At 38.3% G+C, this 17,093-nt stretch overlaps 1 protein-coding gene across 1 annotated transcript in view; it reads left to right on the plus strand.

Moving 5' to 3' along the window:
* The window catches only part of NRAP (nebulin related anchoring protein), a 69,106-nt gene that overhangs the window by 27,143 nt on the left and 24,870 nt on the right, over nucleotides 1–17,093 (plus strand). Inside the window, exons 16-28 of the mRNA XM_015425533.1 lie at nucleotides 2,043–2,147; nucleotides 2,748–2,855; nucleotides 3,908–4,009; nucleotides 6,158–6,355; nucleotides 6,852–6,956; nucleotides 9,016–9,114; nucleotides 10,068–10,172; nucleotides 10,709–10,816; nucleotides 11,392–11,703; nucleotides 12,389–12,493; nucleotides 14,044–14,142; nucleotides 15,458–15,562; nucleotides 16,723–16,830. Coding sequence (XP_015281019.1) covers nucleotides 2,043–2,147; nucleotides 2,748–2,855; nucleotides 3,908–4,009; nucleotides 6,158–6,355; nucleotides 6,852–6,956; nucleotides 9,016–9,114; nucleotides 10,068–10,172; nucleotides 10,709–10,816; nucleotides 11,392–11,703; nucleotides 12,389–12,493; nucleotides 14,044–14,142; nucleotides 15,458–15,562; nucleotides 16,723–16,830 — 1,659 coding nt within the window. The remainder of the gene's footprint in view (nucleotides 1–2,042; nucleotides 2,148–2,747; nucleotides 2,856–3,907; nucleotides 4,010–6,157; nucleotides 6,356–6,851; nucleotides 6,957–9,015; nucleotides 9,115–10,067; nucleotides 10,173–10,708; nucleotides 10,817–11,391; nucleotides 11,704–12,388; nucleotides 12,494–14,043; nucleotides 14,143–15,457; nucleotides 15,563–16,722; nucleotides 16,831–17,093) is intronic.

Here is a 17,093-nt window from a genome sequence, read left to right on the forward strand (position 1 = left end):
ACAACTGATCTCCGGGCAACAGAGATTGGTTCACCTGGAGCAAATGGCTGCTTTGGAAGGTTGATGCTACGGCATTATGCCCCATTGAAATCCCTCACCTCCCCAAATCCCACCCTCCTCAGGCTCTACCCCGAAAATCTCCAGGTTTTTCCCAACCCAGAGTTGGCAACCCTACCACTAGTGTCTCCTTCTTAGTCCTCCTGCTTGACACTTTCAAGCACACAGGTTTAACCCATGCCTTTCTTCCATGCACAAGACCAGAAACTCTTATGTTGCACATTTCTATTTAGCACTGTTAAGATGAGGATTTGAAGCTTGAGCCTTCAAATGACATTACAAGCTTTTAATGTCTACTTGGAGATACATGGCTGGCATGCATGGTGGGATTATACAACAGTTTAGACCAGTTGCTTCCTTTTACAGGAAAATTGACAGACACATCATATGGCCAAAGCCCATATATTCTGGTCACCTTGAACCAAGATGTTCTGCTAAGCCCATTCCATAAAACACCACAGACTATTTTCTGGAGTAGTTTCATACCATTGAAGGTATGGACAAGAAGGAAAATTTGGATTTTAAAACTCTAGTTGACTGAAAATTGTTAACCCCATAACACAGAGATTAAAAAGTGAAAATGCATAGACTACAGCTGAAACCTCAAATGGTGTGAACTCAGTGTTTCAAAGAATGATCAGAGGTTTAACTTTTCTAATAGCCGAATACTATTCAGTAACTTTAAATTGCTGATGATTATAAATAATACAGTAACAACAAGTGGTAAGGTTGATGTAGGCTAATGTTAGCACTAGTGCCTTGTTCTCACTGTGGTGAGAAAGCTGTATCTGGGCTTGTGACCTCAGACAGAGGCTCATATGATACTCTCTATACAGAAAAAAGTTCCCTGAAGATATAAAAATAGCATTTCAGGGAGAGGACATCTTCTCTCTAGCATCTAGTTTTTTTGTAGGGGATGATTTTTGTTTAGAGAGTATTATATCATAGAACCCTGTACCTGCAGCCCATATATCACATTAGTGAAAACTAGCCCCCTGTACATTATTTATGTAGAGAGAAAGACTACCTGTGCTAGAGTGCTAGTAGTACTACTATGGCCCCTGCCACACGGCAGGGGAAAACTCGCTCAAAGCGCGGCTTCTAAAAGCCGCACCAAAGTTGAGACGCCGTGGCGGGATCCCACGGATTCCCTGAGCCGTGGCGCCTTTTCTCCCCGGCACGATCAGATGCCGGGGAGAAAGCTACGGTGGGAAGGGGAGGCTGGCGAACTGCGCATGCTCACACATGTGCAGTTCGGCCAGGGGCTGGGGATGCGCCGGCGCAAGGACGCGCGGGCGATCCCACGGCCAGGCTTGGGGCGCACTTCTCGGATGAACTACCAAGGTAGGTGGTTCTGTTTTGGTGCGGGGTTTTGGGTGGAAGGGGCGGACGCAAGCAGCACGATTCCCAGATGTTGCTGTGGGATCGTGCACGTTTGCTGCGTCCCCGTTCCATCCCTCTACCGGCCCAAAACCTCTCGTGTGACCGGGGCCTATCATAAGCAAATAGTTAAAGGTGTAAGTGCATTATATTTATATAGTATAGTTTTTATATAAAATAAGCTATTGTGGGTGTGTGATCTGCATTTTGCATACTGCATTTTGCATTATTTTTATATAGTATAGTTTTTATAGAATATAAGCTATTGTAGATGTGTGATCTGCATTTTTCATACATATTCTTATAGCAATGATAATTCTGTTGATACAATTCAAGATGGTTGATTACAGAGATCCATATTAAGGGATAAAATGATTTTCTGGTATCCTCAGAGCCTAATTGGAAATCAGAATCAACAGCACAGTTGTAATTTTAAATTTAGGCTGACAAAAACCTTTTTACTTCTTAGGCATTTCCTCATAAAATCTGGAGAATGGTCATAATTACAAATTATATTTTTTCAACTTTTCTGTGTTTTAAAATTGTTTTTGATTATAGTGTATATAGTTAAACGACATTAAAACACATTGAATATTTTGTTGCAGTTAAACTACCGAGCTCAGTATGAGAAAACCAAAACACATTATACTCTGCCTCAGGATGTACCACAGTTAGTCAAGGCTAAAACCAATGCAGAACTATACAGTGAGGTAAGGAAAATGATTTACAAATATATTTTTGTGTATTATAGTGAGATATGAATAATAATAAACATGAAATGTAGATGCTCTGCAGAAGGCATTAGATATTTCCATTTTAACTTAGTTGCAAAACCGATTTAGGTGAATTTTCAAAGTATACCAAAAATTTCATTGGATTTTCATTTACACCAGCTGTAAAAAACATATTCTGTACCAAAATTACATTTGAAACATATCATTTCTAATGGCGTACGTGATGGAGATTTACATATTTTCATTTTATGAAATGCATAGCATGCCAAGTTGCCACAGATGAACATATTCTTCTTAGTCAGTGATATTTCTTGTTCAGGAACTGCAAATGTGTAGGTGTGGAAAGAGATTAAATCTTTGCTATCGGCTGGGGGTCCCTTCCAATGATATTAATATTTATTCTACAGTTACAGTGAAAGAAGCATCTAATCTATGTCTTAAATAGAATGACATACCCATTCAATTTTTCATTTAGTTGGTAATCATATAATTACATTTTCTGATCTTAAGTAAAGTGCATTTTTCTTGCTTCCCTATAATCAAGGCAGTGATGTTCCAATGTGTTTTTTAAACCAGATTAAGTATAAAGAAGGCTGGGAGAAAAGCAAAGGCCAAGGCTTTGAAATGACATTGGATTCCATGTCTTTGCTGGCTGCCAAGGCATCACAAGATCTTGCCAGTGATGTAGGTCATACATAAGCTTTTGGACTTATTCCTAAGAGAAGTTAGTAATAACTGAGGAAAATGAAAGTGTTTTGATTTGGTGTTTTAAGTTTTAGGTTTAACTTTAAATTAATCTTTTTCATACTCTGATGAACTGTAGGAGAAACTGTATAATATTTTATGTTTCTAAGTAAGCATCTTTGAAAATGGTTTCTTTTATATAAAAACAAAAATTGAATGACTTAGAAAATTCAGTATATTAATTAAAATAAGGCACATCTTAATTGGCCAGAGAATCTTTGTCTTTCTGTCTTTCACAATATTTTCAAAGCATGTATTTCTGCAATTTATATTTTTTCAGTTTTATTTCATGATGTCATTTTCTAGGCATAGCTGTCTCACATTATGCTAATACCACATTAATTTATCTTTGTCTGCAGTCCTTAGAAGAATATAGTATTTTCTAGTGTGTTTTATTTATTAATTAATTTTGAATGGGTCAAACCATGATTGCAGTAGTTCAAAATGCAAGTGAAATGTAGACTCCAAACACTAAATCTAGAAAAGATATTGTTTCTTATATGACTATGCAAGGTTCAAGTAATAAGTAAAATTGGTTCTTAAACCAGACAGTTTAACAAAAAATGTATGGAGTGGATTGTACAGAGTAATTCAGAAGGACTTTTACCATAGAGTCCATTCTGCTAACCTTCCCTTCTGCTGTAGCCCTAAAATGACCCTCAAAATGTCGCTCCTGAAATTTCTGAAATACATCTTGCTTGGTTAAGGTAATGAGAGTTTTTAATGTCTAAGTAGCATACAGAACATTGAAACTATGATTTTTTTATTCATCTTTATACCTTTGGGCTCTGAGTGGTATACATAGTTTTTCTCTTTTCCATTGTCTCCTCTTGACAGATCTCTGTGGTGGGTAAGGCTGAGATACAATAAACAGTCAAATCAGCAAAATGGGACACATTAGCCACCATGATTATAATGTATGCTTTTATTGTTATGTCTGTGTTTTTAATAACTACAAAATGATTGGTTATAAAAATATTTTCTCTTTAAAGATTAAATATAAAGAAGAATATGAGAAAACAAAAGGTAAAGCAATGGCAAACAAAGATTCCAGACTTCTGCACTCTTTACAGGTAGCCAAGATGAGTAGTGAGGTAAATAATTTCTTCTTTTTATTAAAATATATCTTCTAAATTTTTAAAGTACTTCACTACTTCTTCTTTTCCTCTAGACTTGCTTCCAAGTTGATGTGGTTAGGATTGCTGCCATATTATTAAAAAGGTAAAGGTTTCCCTTGCTCGAAAGCTAGTCGAATTTGTCTCTAGGGGGCAGTGCTCATCTTCGTTTCCAAGCTGAATAGCTAGTGCTGTCCAAAGATGTTTCCGTGGTCATGTTACCTTCCCACCAAAGCAGTACCTATTTATCTACTTGCAGTTTCTTGCTTTCAAACTGCTAGGTTGGCAGGAGCTGGGGCCAGAGATGGGAGCTCACTTGTCACACAGCACTAGGGTCTCGAACTGCAGACCTACAGACCTTCCGGTCTGCAGCTCAGCATCTTAACCTCTGAGTCACCGTGGCCATATAGGACTTGCATGTGGACAGTAAAATTCAGTACTTTTTCCTGTCTTGCTTCCTTATCTGGCATGAGGATGCTCTTTTGTTGTTCAAGACTTCACTGCAATCCTGATGCTACTGATCTTCTAATCACAGTCAGGAGATCAGAAACCTGCTACAGAGGCCTATATGTCCCTGTCCTCCTCCTCTCACGCTTATAAATTGTTCCTTCCCTCCTTTGTTAAGTGTTATTATAGTTCAGCATTACATCTGCACTGATGCTAACCTTGGTTAACTGTAGACATTATTAGATTTAACTAGGATTTTCAAAATAGCTTCTGAATTTGGTTTAAAATAACCATGGTTAGTGCTGATGAGGAGGGTGGGGTATAAATTAAAATAATAAATAAATAAATAAAATAATGCTCCACCACAACTAATATCAAGGAAGAGAGAAGGGAAGCTGTGTGAACAAGGAAAAGAGGGAACAAGGAAAGTAGTTAAGGTGATTTTAAACACCATTTAAAGAGCACCAGGCCTTAGTTCAGAGGAAAAGTACATTGAAAGCTATCAAGGAAACATGAGGCTGAACCCCATGAGTTCCCAGGGCAAGTGTACACAAGAACCAGTCTGTTACTTATAAAATGATATTAAGTTTATTCAAGAGATATTAATGAAGAAAGATCACTGCCAACACACTATTCAGAAATCATACATACAGAACAAAAAAGAAAGAAATCAAAGCTAGCTTCAGCTACCTAACACTCTCTAGAGCGGTGTTAGGTGGCACCAACCTTAGTTTCGATAGGAAGGCCACAGATCAGTGTTTTCTACGTCTCTGGCAATTGCAGGTCATAGTCTTGCCAGTGTTCCCTCTAAACTGAGTTAGTGTGAGCTAGCTCACAGTTTTTTAGCCTCCAGCTCACAGATTTTTGTCTTAGTTCAGGAAGGATGTCTCCAGAGCAAACTAATTTATGCAAATCGCTCACTCACAACTTTAATGCCAGTAGCTCACAAAGTAGAATTTTTGCTTACAAGACTCCACAGCTTAGAGGGAGCATTGGCATAGTTCATGAAAATCTCTCAGTCCTGGGCCATAGTTCAAATTATAATTTTTGCCCACGTAGTCAGGCAGTGATGACATCCAATCAGAACATGTCTCCAAGAGAAACCTCTAGAAGGTTACATCACCTCTCCCAGTCTCTCATGAGAAGTTAATTAACTGGCCTCCATCTTTGGTGATAAGATGATAAGAAGCTTGCAGGCCAGAAGACCATTTAACAACACCTGCAAGTTTGCTCAGGCCCATCGCTGTTCATGTTAACCTTTGACGGGATGGTGGAGAAGGTGCTTTGCTTCACAAAAGCTTTATTTATTTGTTTATTATATAAAATTTATTTAGCATAAATTCACCATTAATATATTTTTCTGGGACAAAAACTTTTTATGTGCTAAATAATGATAATAAATAGTGAATATATGTGAATTGTAACTGAAAAACTGTACTCCATTATAGATTGTTGAGAGGAACATTCATAATGCAGGCAAAATGGTTTGAGTGCAGTAGTCTTTCATTTCATACAAATATACATTTCAGACAAATATACAAAGCAGAAAGAATTTTGGCTTAATTTAACTGATGGACTTACAATAAATGGGTTTGTTAATATTATATTATTGAAAAGTAATGCTGTTGTTCTTCTGCACTCTTTTATGAAATGTAAATGTTAAATTCTGCTGTTATATAGGTTGCATATAAAAAGGACTTTGAGAAGAGTAAAACACATTTCCACTTGCCAATGGACATGATAAACCTGAAGCATGCCAAAAAGGCCCAAGCTCTGGCTAGTGACCTTGATTACAGGAAGAAACTCCATGAGTATACAGTGGTTCCAGAAGACTTAAAGACGCAGTGGGCCAAAAAGGCATATGGGCTACAGAGTGAGGTAGGTACCAAGGTTCTGATTAGTCTGAGTGTCTTACCTGTTTTATCATGAGGCAGGTGTTGAATTGCAGTCTATCCACAGACCACGTGTTGATCACTCAGAATCAAACTGAATTTGATTTACATTTTATTTAAGAATTGGTGTTGCAAAATGGTCTGAAAGCTATATTTTGGGAGGGAATCACCAATACCACTGAAGGGATTTTAATGTGTGCTTGTTACTAGGGCTAGGAAATTAATATATTCTAGAATCTACTGAGGGGATGTGGAATGGTATAGTGTAGATCTTAGAAGCTAAATGGGGTAAGTACTTAGAAGAGAGACCACCAAGGAAGACTTTGCAGAGGAAGGCCATGGCAAACCACTTCTGCTTAATCACTTACCTTGAAAACCCTAAGGGGTTGCCATAAGTTGGCTGCAACTTGGTGGCACTTTCTACACACACAAATCTTTCCTCTCAGCTTATGTAACAAAAAACTATTTTCTTTCTTCTTCAGCTTCAGTATAAGACAGACCTGACATGGATGAAAGGAGTTGGTTGGATAACAGATGGAAGTCTTAATATAGAACAAGCCAAGAAGGCAGGAGAACTTATTAGTGAGGTAAGTTTCTTGATTTTATTGTTTTGTGTGAAACTAAAGGGGGTAGAAAGATGATGTATTTTGAAAAACTCCAACAAGCTCTTCCTCTGGTGAAAGGGAGAGGAAGTGTTTCCTTTGGCCAACCAAAAAGGGTGTGTTGGAAGTCATGAGACTTGCATGGACAAAACCATGTGAGATGGGGCCTGTTGTATTAGTTGAGACTGAGCAAAAAAGCTGTCTGAATCCAACCCATTGCAAGCTATAGGGAATCACTGACATGCTAGATATTTGTCAATCGCTCTGCTCTTGCAGTTCCAAAAAGGTGGTGCAAGAAAGTTTGTCAGGGTCCCAGTAGGCTGCCATACCTGTCTGTTGAAACCCGCCCTAAGAAGCTGGAAATTAGAAGAAAATTAAAGGGATTTATGAAAAGAAGTTCATGGTGAGAAAAGAAGAAAGAGTAGTTAGTTAAGATTATTTTAAGTTACCAGTGAGAATGTACTCTGATGCTGTAGATTCCTGACATCTGCCACCACTGATACTGCAAAACAGAGACAGTGAAAAGCAACAATGCTCAGATCTAATATCTTGCAAAGAAGCAAAGTGACATCTACTGCTGAGGTTTGCCGTATAAATACTCACTGCCAGAAGCAGTGAATCCAGTGACTATCAGTTGATATGACTCTTTATTTCTAAATTGTATCAGAACTATATCAAGGGGTAAAAAACACATACCTGAATGCTTCTAATTCTGCATTTTTTATTATTCTTTCTTTGGTTTCATATTGGGCTTAGCATAGTTTTCCAAAAGCAACTTGTTCTTAATATGTTTCACTTTAACATAGATATTTCAATATGGAATAATGAGCAACTTTTTGAAGTGTTGTGTAGTATAATAAAAGAAAAAGAATGACGACAACTCAGTCTTGGCTTCAGCTGAGAAGGTTTAACTTGAATAGAACCTTTCCCCCACAGAAATGCTACATTGAGGCACATATGCAAATACACTCACTGATGTAAATTGCTGTATTGAATCTTTAGTACTAGGGTATCAATTTAGGTACCTGGAAGAGTTTGCCTCATTTTATGAACAGGCTGGTTTATTAGGGTTCTTTTGACAGCAACAAACTTAAGAAAAGGATGTATACAGAAACAGGTCAGGATATTATGCTAGACTTGACTGTTGTAAAGCACTACAGATTTTGAGCTTCTTTTGAACTTCTCAAGGCCTTTTTTTGTTGTATTTAAAAACTCAGGGAAGCAGATGCCAAATTATTTCTACTTCATAATATGAGATTAGTCTTAACAGTGCAATCCTAAACAGAGTTACACCCTTCAGAGTCTATTGAATTCAACAAGCTTAGCCTGGAATTTGTAGCAGAATTGCAGGGTTCAAGGAAGGGATAGCTGGGGAGGTGCCGGAAGGAATTAAACACAGATCTTGGAAAAACGTGGCCACACCTTATTTATTAACACTAACAAGGAGCAATGGCACAGCATAGGGACAGATCCAGGCATCAGGCGATCCACCTGCAGCCTGATGGAACACTTTCCCCAGCCTGCCTGCTGGTAGTCACCTGTGGAGTGACAGGATACCTGGACACATGTGGACGCCAGCCTCCACCTGGTCCCCCTGCAACTTGGAGGTGAACTCTGAGACATGTATTTGGAAAATCTCGGGTATCCTTCTCTGCCATTCACACATCTCAGAATCATGCCTGCAGATTTCTGCATTACAAAGTTATGAATTTGGCCTTTTCTGGCTTCATTCCCTTTACATGCATTTTCACATTCCAAGTAGAGAAAACCAGCATTTAAGAAGGCTTGAAAACATTGATTCGTGTTCATTACAAATTGGTATTGTTCACCGATCAGTAGATTACACTGTAAGAAATTTATGTGCAGGAAGATGGGAACCAGTATAGATTTCCAACTTCCTCTCAATGATTTTTGTCTTCATTTCCAACTTGGAAGCTTATATTACATCTGGCAATAAGTGGAAAGTATAATTTGTTAATCTTTAACCTTTGAGAAATGCTGTAATGATTTCTGTTTCACCCCTTTTTAAATGTATTTTAATTAGAAAAAGTACAGACAGAAGGCTGATGCTCTAAAGTTCACAAGTGTGGCAGACAGTTCCCAGATCAAACATGCAAAGAAAAGCCAGGAACTGCAGAGTGATGTGAGTCCCTACTTTACTTTCTCTCCACACTGATTCTTTATCATTAAAACTGGTAATTTTGGGGGACAGGCACCACCACTGAAAAAGCAATAGGATCCAGCCATGAAAATCTGCCATTGCTTTACACAGGTTTGAGGTGTACTTCTAAGATTTTGTTTGAACTCCCTCTACTTCCACAGGTAGAAAACCTTTAAACCCAAAGGGTATCCAGATACGTGCTGACCAGGTTTCAGAAACTGTGGTGATAAAGGCCATGTACAAAACTAGAGAGGAAAAGAATAAATTGGATCCTTTAGAACATCTGCACCGACCTCTGTAGTTGTTCTTTCCTCAGTGAGGCTATTCTGCCTGTCATTAAAATTATTTTACATGGTACCTGAATTAGATTGTCTCTACATTACTTCATTGTAAAACCTCTTCAGTTATTTAGACTATACTTAGGAAAATACTTGTTTCTTGAAAAACCCTGTTTCACTCCCTTTTGACCTATGCCTTGCTTTCATTTAGCAGGAAAACAGTGCCTGGTCTTTTACCTAGTTTTGGCAGAAGCAAAAGCAGTTACAACCATTTTCAGTGTTCTAAATGAGGGATTTAATTGTATGGATTTTCCCCACTAACAGTAGTCCCTTTCCCCTAGTGAAAGAGCCTGTTTTGTCAAGGCAAGGTTCTGCTGGTAGTGGAACAATCTAGCCCAAGATAATTGTTTGAGTGAACCTATTAGCTGGTGAGATTGCCAATTTGAATTAAGGATACAGTCAGATTGTCCAAGTTTTTCATAAGATTTCTGTCACCCATGCATTTTAGGTTGCTTTTTTGTCCACATGCAGTCTAACATAATGTCTGACTTTTGAGAATATTTTAATCACTGATTAAAATACAGTTATCTATTTCTTGCTTCCAAAAAATAATTTGTGGCTAGAGCTGATACTATTTGGTCTGCCTTCTGTGAACAGATTACATACAGATCAGCAAAGGAGGATTTTCTTCATAATTACACCATCAATAAAGATGAGCCATTTTTCATACAGGCCAAAATAAATGCAGCAAATATAAGTCAGGTAAGGATGGACTGAATGCCACAAGTACTGATGAAAGAATGACACTATGGTTAGGGAGCTGATACCTTTATATTACTTATACCTTTACCTCAATGACTGAGAATTACAGATTTATAAAAAAGCTGAGAATTCCGTAAGAGAATCTTAGCCCAGTGTCTCAGAGCTAGAGTTCCCAGAGTTCTCCAGAAAGAGAGAATAACTATGGACGTCAGTTTAAGTCTGTAGGGTAGAAGTGCATTCAGACTATTATTTCTGTTATCACTGTTCCTTGGAACAGTGGGACAGCCCCTTTGCCTAACCTGAGGAGCCGATATGTTGTATAATTCTTTCAGTTCAGTAAATCCTAATTGTTATATGGAGCAAGGAATTCCTAAATGTGAACAGTAGGCAATGTAGAATAAGGACTGGTTATGACAGTATATTCTTTAATAGTTCATAGAACAGAGGGAATCTGATAAAATTTGTATATTTTTAGGTGCCAGTGTTAAGCCATTGGTACATGACAAAAAGTAATTATAGTTTTGACATATTTTTAGAAACTCTACAAAAGTAGCTGGGAACACCAGAAGGAGAAAGGATTTGAACTACATCTTGATGCAATACCATTTCTGACAGCTAAAGCAAAGAGAGATCTGGCAAGTGATGTGAGTATCTAGTACTGAGATCTAGTATCTAGAAAGACTGAGTAATTGTACTGTCTTCTGCTCAATCCATTAATTTACAGAAACCAAAAGCTCAAAGTTCCCCTGACTTGCTCTGGGTTTTTTGTTCTGTGTGCAAAGATGTTGATACATGATAGTTAGGGTTGCAAGGTCTTACCTGGCTGCCGGTGGGGGGTCCTGGTCTTCTTCCTGGAGCTCTTCGCTGGAAGTGACATCATCACTCCAGGCATGTTGCAGGTTCTGCTCTATAATTTAAGGGAAGACTCTATGGTTTTTCCTTAAATGATCAAGTGCCCCCCACAATCTGCCCGGCGCGATGACGTCACCTCTGGGTGATGTCATCGCACCGGATTGCATTGCCACACACAGGGCGTTTTGGGGGTGACATTCTCCCCACCAGCCGGATTGGGGCCAGTAGTTCTGGGGAGTCGAAAGCGGGGGGGGTCCCAGTCAGGGGAATGGCAGCCCTGTAGTCAGTAGTTTTACCAGGGTAAGCAGGCCATTACATGCTGCAGACTAATTGTTTACCTTAGACTCTTTTTTCACTTTCTTCACAGGTAAAATATAAGGAGAATTATGAGAAGTCTAGAGGGAAGCTGATTGGGGTGAAAGATGTGAGCAAAGACTCACAGATGGCTCACATGCTCCATATGTCAAAGGTGCAGAGTGATCTGGAGTATAAAAGGGCATTTGAGGATGTAAAGACCCAATATCATGTGTCCATGGATATGGTCAATCTTGTCCATGCCAAGAAAGCTCAGGATCTAGCCACTGGGAAGGGATACAAGACGACCCTGCATCGTTACACAGCCTTGCCTACTGACATGAAAGTGGAATGGGCCAAGTGGGCCTACGGCTTGCAGAGTGATGTAAGTGTTGTATAACTTGTAGGCAACTACTTCAGGCAATGAGGAGCACTCTTTTAGAATCCGGAAGAGTTTGTCTCTTTGGATGTTACCCCAGAAATGTGAAAAGTAGTCGCATGAGTCACTTGCAGATCCATGAAGATAGATCCAAGTGGGGCAGCCGTGTTGGTCTGAAGCAGCAGAACAAATTTAGAGTCCAGGGGCACCTTTAAGACCAACAAAGTTTTATTCATGTTTTATTCATCAAAAGCTCATACCTTTAATAAAACTTTGTTGGTCTTAAAGGTGCCCCTGGACTCTAAATTTGCAAATCCATGTTCACTTGTTTTCTTTTAATGTCCTGGTCTACCGTGACTGTGCTGAAAAATCTTCTGTAACATTTCTGCAGGCAGTCAATATGACTTCAGTGTTTATTTATGCAGAAAATATTTAGCAAGCTATAATGAGAGGGTAGATAATGCTTTTAAAAGGATTTTTCTTAAGCAGAAAGGTTTATAGCTAGCAATATTGTCGTATTTTTTCTTTAACCCCATCCCCTCTTTGCTGCCCACAATTGCGAAGAAGAAACGGATGAAACAAAAGCAGGCACTAATTTGGCTCAGCTGGTGTTCTGATGTGTGAATTCTTTAGGTGGCACTTTTAATGTGTGAGCAGCAACAATGGGGCATTTTCTTTTTCCTTTTGTTAGAACCGATACAGAGCAGATTTGAACTGGATGAAAGGAGCTGGATGGATCGCCACTGGGTCATTAAATGTGAAGCAGGCTAAGAAGGCAGGAGAACTCATTAGTGAGGTGAGATTTCATGACAGCACGTTACAAAACTTGCTGCATAATGCGTGTAAAATGTCTGTATAAAATTAAAATAATTTCTACTCAAAGGGGAAAGAAAAAGGCATCCCACATGAAAGCTCTCAAAACCAGGAATAGGACTGGTAATTAGAGGGAAGCCAGATACCAAACACAAAACAGTGGGAGTCCTTATAGCCTTTGCAAAAACAAAGTAGGTGACAAATGATATTATGAATAATAATGGCAATCAAACAATGCTCAATTGCTACCCGCTAGTCCACTTTTTTCATGAAGTGGATCAAGAGAGAGCCAAAAAAAGGTGTATTTATGGCACTAAAAACCTACCTTTACATAAGCTTTCCCTCCCATCCTCCCTCTCAAATCAAAAGCAATATTGAGGCTGACTGGTGACAGTTTCTTTTGGAGAATGGAAGGAAGCAGATTGTACCTCACTATCATCTCTATCATACCTCAGTCTGCACATTGTACCTCACTATCATCTCTATCATCCCTCAGGAGACAATGCCTCCATCCTTTTTTGTCTATCTCCAGATTTAGTTCCTTGTGTAAATGTAGTACATGTGCCTTCTCATGGTGAGCACTTTTTTTTTAACAAGGTCATAACACTTTCCCATCACTTGTAAAACAGTATTTTCCTCCTGGGAAATGCAGCTCTTCGTCTGTATAACTCTTCTATTTCTGTTGTGATTGCTTTGTGGTAGGTGATTGCACAAGTGTCTACATCATATTAAGACTCACTGATAGAAATTATTAGTGGTGAGAATACAACCACAGTTAATAGGAATGTGTGTGTGTACATGTGTGTGTACAACTGATACACAAAACTAGTGCAGTCTTTTTCAACACAAATGGAATAGAATAACAAAACATCCTCTGGGTTGGATTCTTATTACAATATGGATTATGCAATGTTATGTTTTCACCATATCCTTATCATCAGGCAAAGAGGTGCTAAGATAACAGAAAGAAATTTTGTTGTGTATTTATATGGTCCTTCTTCCAAAAGGTTATATATGTCAAAATATTTTTTTAAATCTCTGTCAGTCCCAGGTACCTATACACAAAATCTGTCTGAAGTCTGTTAATGGACATTGTACACTCTGCCATGGTCAGATGTTAAAAGAAAACATTTTTAAAAATCAAGCAGCAAATACAAACATTTCTGTAATTACCTCCTAGTTGGGTACTTTATTTTCTTCAAGGATCTTTTAGTGCAAAGTGTTCTTTTGTATTTGAGGCTATTTGGAAAAAAAATCTTTCCAGTCATGGAGCTTTGGATATTTTAGCAACCATAAAATCATTCTGAAATGTTTTCTTGTATTTTGCTGGAATTTGTTTTAATCGGTAAAGGTTATTGTTAGATGGAAACAAATATTAATCTGAAAGTACCTAAGAGATAAAGCTGAGGAAAGGGGAATAATAATTATGTTCACAAATTCACTCTAATCTCAAGCAACCTATGATTTTTTTCTTTCAAATAGCATGAAAGAGCAGCACAAAATTCACAGCTTTGATCTTTTTCTGCTCAACAGAAGAAGTACCGTCAGCATCCATATGCTTTGAAGTTTACCAGTATTAAAGACACTCCTGAGATGATCCAGGCTAGAATTAGTTATAACCAGGCTGTGGATGTAAGTTATAATGTATATACATTATGATTATAAGAGTGGTATCCTCTTTGAACGACCTGATTGAAGCACCGGCTTTCACTCCCTGTTGCTGATATCATTCCCCAGAACCAAGAGTCTTGTGCTCTGCTCAGGTGAATCACACAAAGGCCACTTTTAGTTAGAATGGAAGCCTGCTATCTTCCATTGAACCTAATGGGAATCCCACACATAGAATGCCTGGCATAAATGATTTCTAACCCAGTGCTTTGTATAGTAAATACCATATTTGTAATTTGTAAATTGGTTGGCAGGATTCCATTCTATTTCATAAGTGGGCTTTTTGGAGATACCTGATTTAAACCTGATATTTTAGTAACTGCTATTTTACCTGTTATTTTAGTTACCAGATCTATTTTATCTACTGTTATTCTCAGGTTTCAGGGTAGGATTCACACACACGCAGTGGTACCACCAAATTCCCTCTTTGTGGACATCTCCAACATTTCTTGTGCAACTTGTGTCATGAGAATCTCTACTGTCCCATACATAGAGATACTCCAGGATTATTTTGGTGTTACCATAGACATTCACAAGGTTGAGGACAATTATGAGGAAGTGGGGGGTTCTGTATCAGACAGTCGTAGTGTTGTCACTCTGTAGTGTATTCAACTGCATGTATGTAAACTCACACATTCATACATCATGTAAAGCTTCATCCTGGGCAAGGATCCTAATCCCTCCAATCCCATTGGTAGCCCAGGAAGAACCATCCAATCACCTACCATCAAGTTCCATGAGAGGGAATGCTTGTGATTGGACTTTATTGTTACAACCTGATTGGTTGTTATTGTATAATAGGGCGTGGCTATATTAGCCGGGAGAGTTTAAAAGAAGAACAGCTTCAATGCTAAAGCTGTTCTGGCTATTCGAGTTGATCTGTTGGAGTTGTGTTACGAGTTGCTGAATAAAGCTGATCTTTTGCTGAATCACTCTCTGACTCCTTTGTTAAGTAGCCAACTTAACACACTCCATGTGTAAAAGTTTGAATTCGTGATTTTTAAAGATAGCTGTGCTCAAATTAAACCATACTTTGGTGCTGAACTGCCCAGAAATTCAGGGTGCATTTTGATATATAAATAGTGACATGTGGGGGAAATAATCTTTTTTTAATTCATTGTCTTTGTCATGTATCAGACACCCATGTTAACAGTTCTGTGCTTGTACCTTAATACTGCTCATATATTAATGCTATTTTCTTCTTATATAACACTGTTTTGGATCTTGATGGACCAATTTATAGCAAGGATTTTGTACGAAATTCTTTTGTACTTTTCAGAGATTATACAAGGAGCATGGAGAGAGCATAAAGCATCATTACACCCAAACAGCAGATCTGCCTGAGGTCCTTCAAGCTAAACAGAACAGTTTAAATATCAGTGAGGTAAGACTTGTCTGGTGTACAGATCTTACACAGACCTTATTACCTTCAAGGAGAAATTGGTTTCTAGAAATTCTGTATACTTACAAGAGCTGCAAATGAATTTAGATTTCTATCAGCACTGTATCTTGGTGCTGATCTTATTGATATGCTTAATCTGAACTGTTAGGAGCAATGATGCAAGGCCTGTGTTCTTCTCTCCTCTGTTTTCAGTTATGGGGTCACAAGTTATGCTGCTGGTCTTCATATCCATTCAGAAAAGACTGTAGGGTGCAATGCAAGTGCCTTTTCCTATGAATGCAACAACTAATGACATTGGTTACCACATTTCTTCATTCAGTTTTATGGAAATGTGTGGATTGTACTCTGGCTGTTACCATTAGGCAAACTCTTCACCCAGATACCCTTGTGCCCTTAAAAAGCAAACACTGACCCACAAGAATCAGCTGACGATTCCTGCCCCTCCCACTCTGGAGTAAGCAGTACTTGATCTTGCAGAGTTTGCACATGGTGGTAGGGTGATAGAAATTTCTGCTGTTCACAGAAGCTTTGGATCCAACCCATTGTCCATAGTAGTAATGCTGACAGTAGCTAATGAAAGGTTCTCTATGATTAGGGAGGAATATTGAAATGAGGTTTGGATAGTTAGATTTAGATAGGCCTTGTATTTTTAGACATATTCTATATTTATATGCATTTTGTATTTTATGAATTATTTTTTAAAAAATATAAAACAAACAACAATGGACAGTGTGATATAGTGGTTAGATTGCCCAAGTTTGAATCCCCACTCTGCCACAGAAGCTTGCTGGGAGATCTTGGGCTAGTCACACCCTCTCAGCATAACCTACCTTGTAGGGTTGTTACGATAAAAAATAAACTGGAGAAGGTGAGAATAACATAAGCTGCTTTGGGTCCCCATTGGAAAGAACGGGGGGGGGGTATCAGTGAAGTAAATAAATACATAAACAAAGGCTTGTACAGTAACATTTGGGACTACATCACTCTAAAAAACTTTACAGCTTAGCCTTAAGCAGCATCAGCCATAACTAGACACAAGGGAATGAGAAGGCATTTCTAGGTGTAACTTTGTGCATATTATAGGGAGAGTAAGCTCAAATGTCAATAAATCCATGTTGGTCATGTTTATTATTTCCAAACAGACTCGCTACAAGGAATCCTGGAGCAAGATACGAGATGGTGGTTATAAACTGAAATTGGATGCTATTCCTTTCCAGTCAGCAAAGGCTTCCAGTGAAATTATAAGTGATGTAAGTTGATTTAATAGCAGCATTCTGAGATACAATGGGAGACCTTGACAGAAAAGTCATCCTAAGGGAAATTTGCTGGGACACTAAGAAGGTAAATGCAGAAAGAAAGCAAATATTTTAAGGCTGAAGGGTAAATGTGAAGAGTGCCAGAGGACCTTTCAAAACTATGTGAGTGAATTAAATAACAGATGAATTTCTTCGTAAGTAAGTTCGACCTAATATGTGTTGGGATGCATAATCATAACTTCATATATAACTAAATG

This window comes from Gekko japonicus, unplaced genomic scaffold (assembly GCF_001447785.1).
Source record: "Gekko japonicus isolate JY-2015 unplaced genomic scaffold, Gekko_japonicus_V1.1 scaffold633, whole genome shotgun sequence".
In the NCBI taxonomy this organism is placed as follows: domain Eukaryota; kingdom Metazoa; phylum Chordata; class Lepidosauria; order Squamata; family Gekkonidae; genus Gekko; species Gekko japonicus.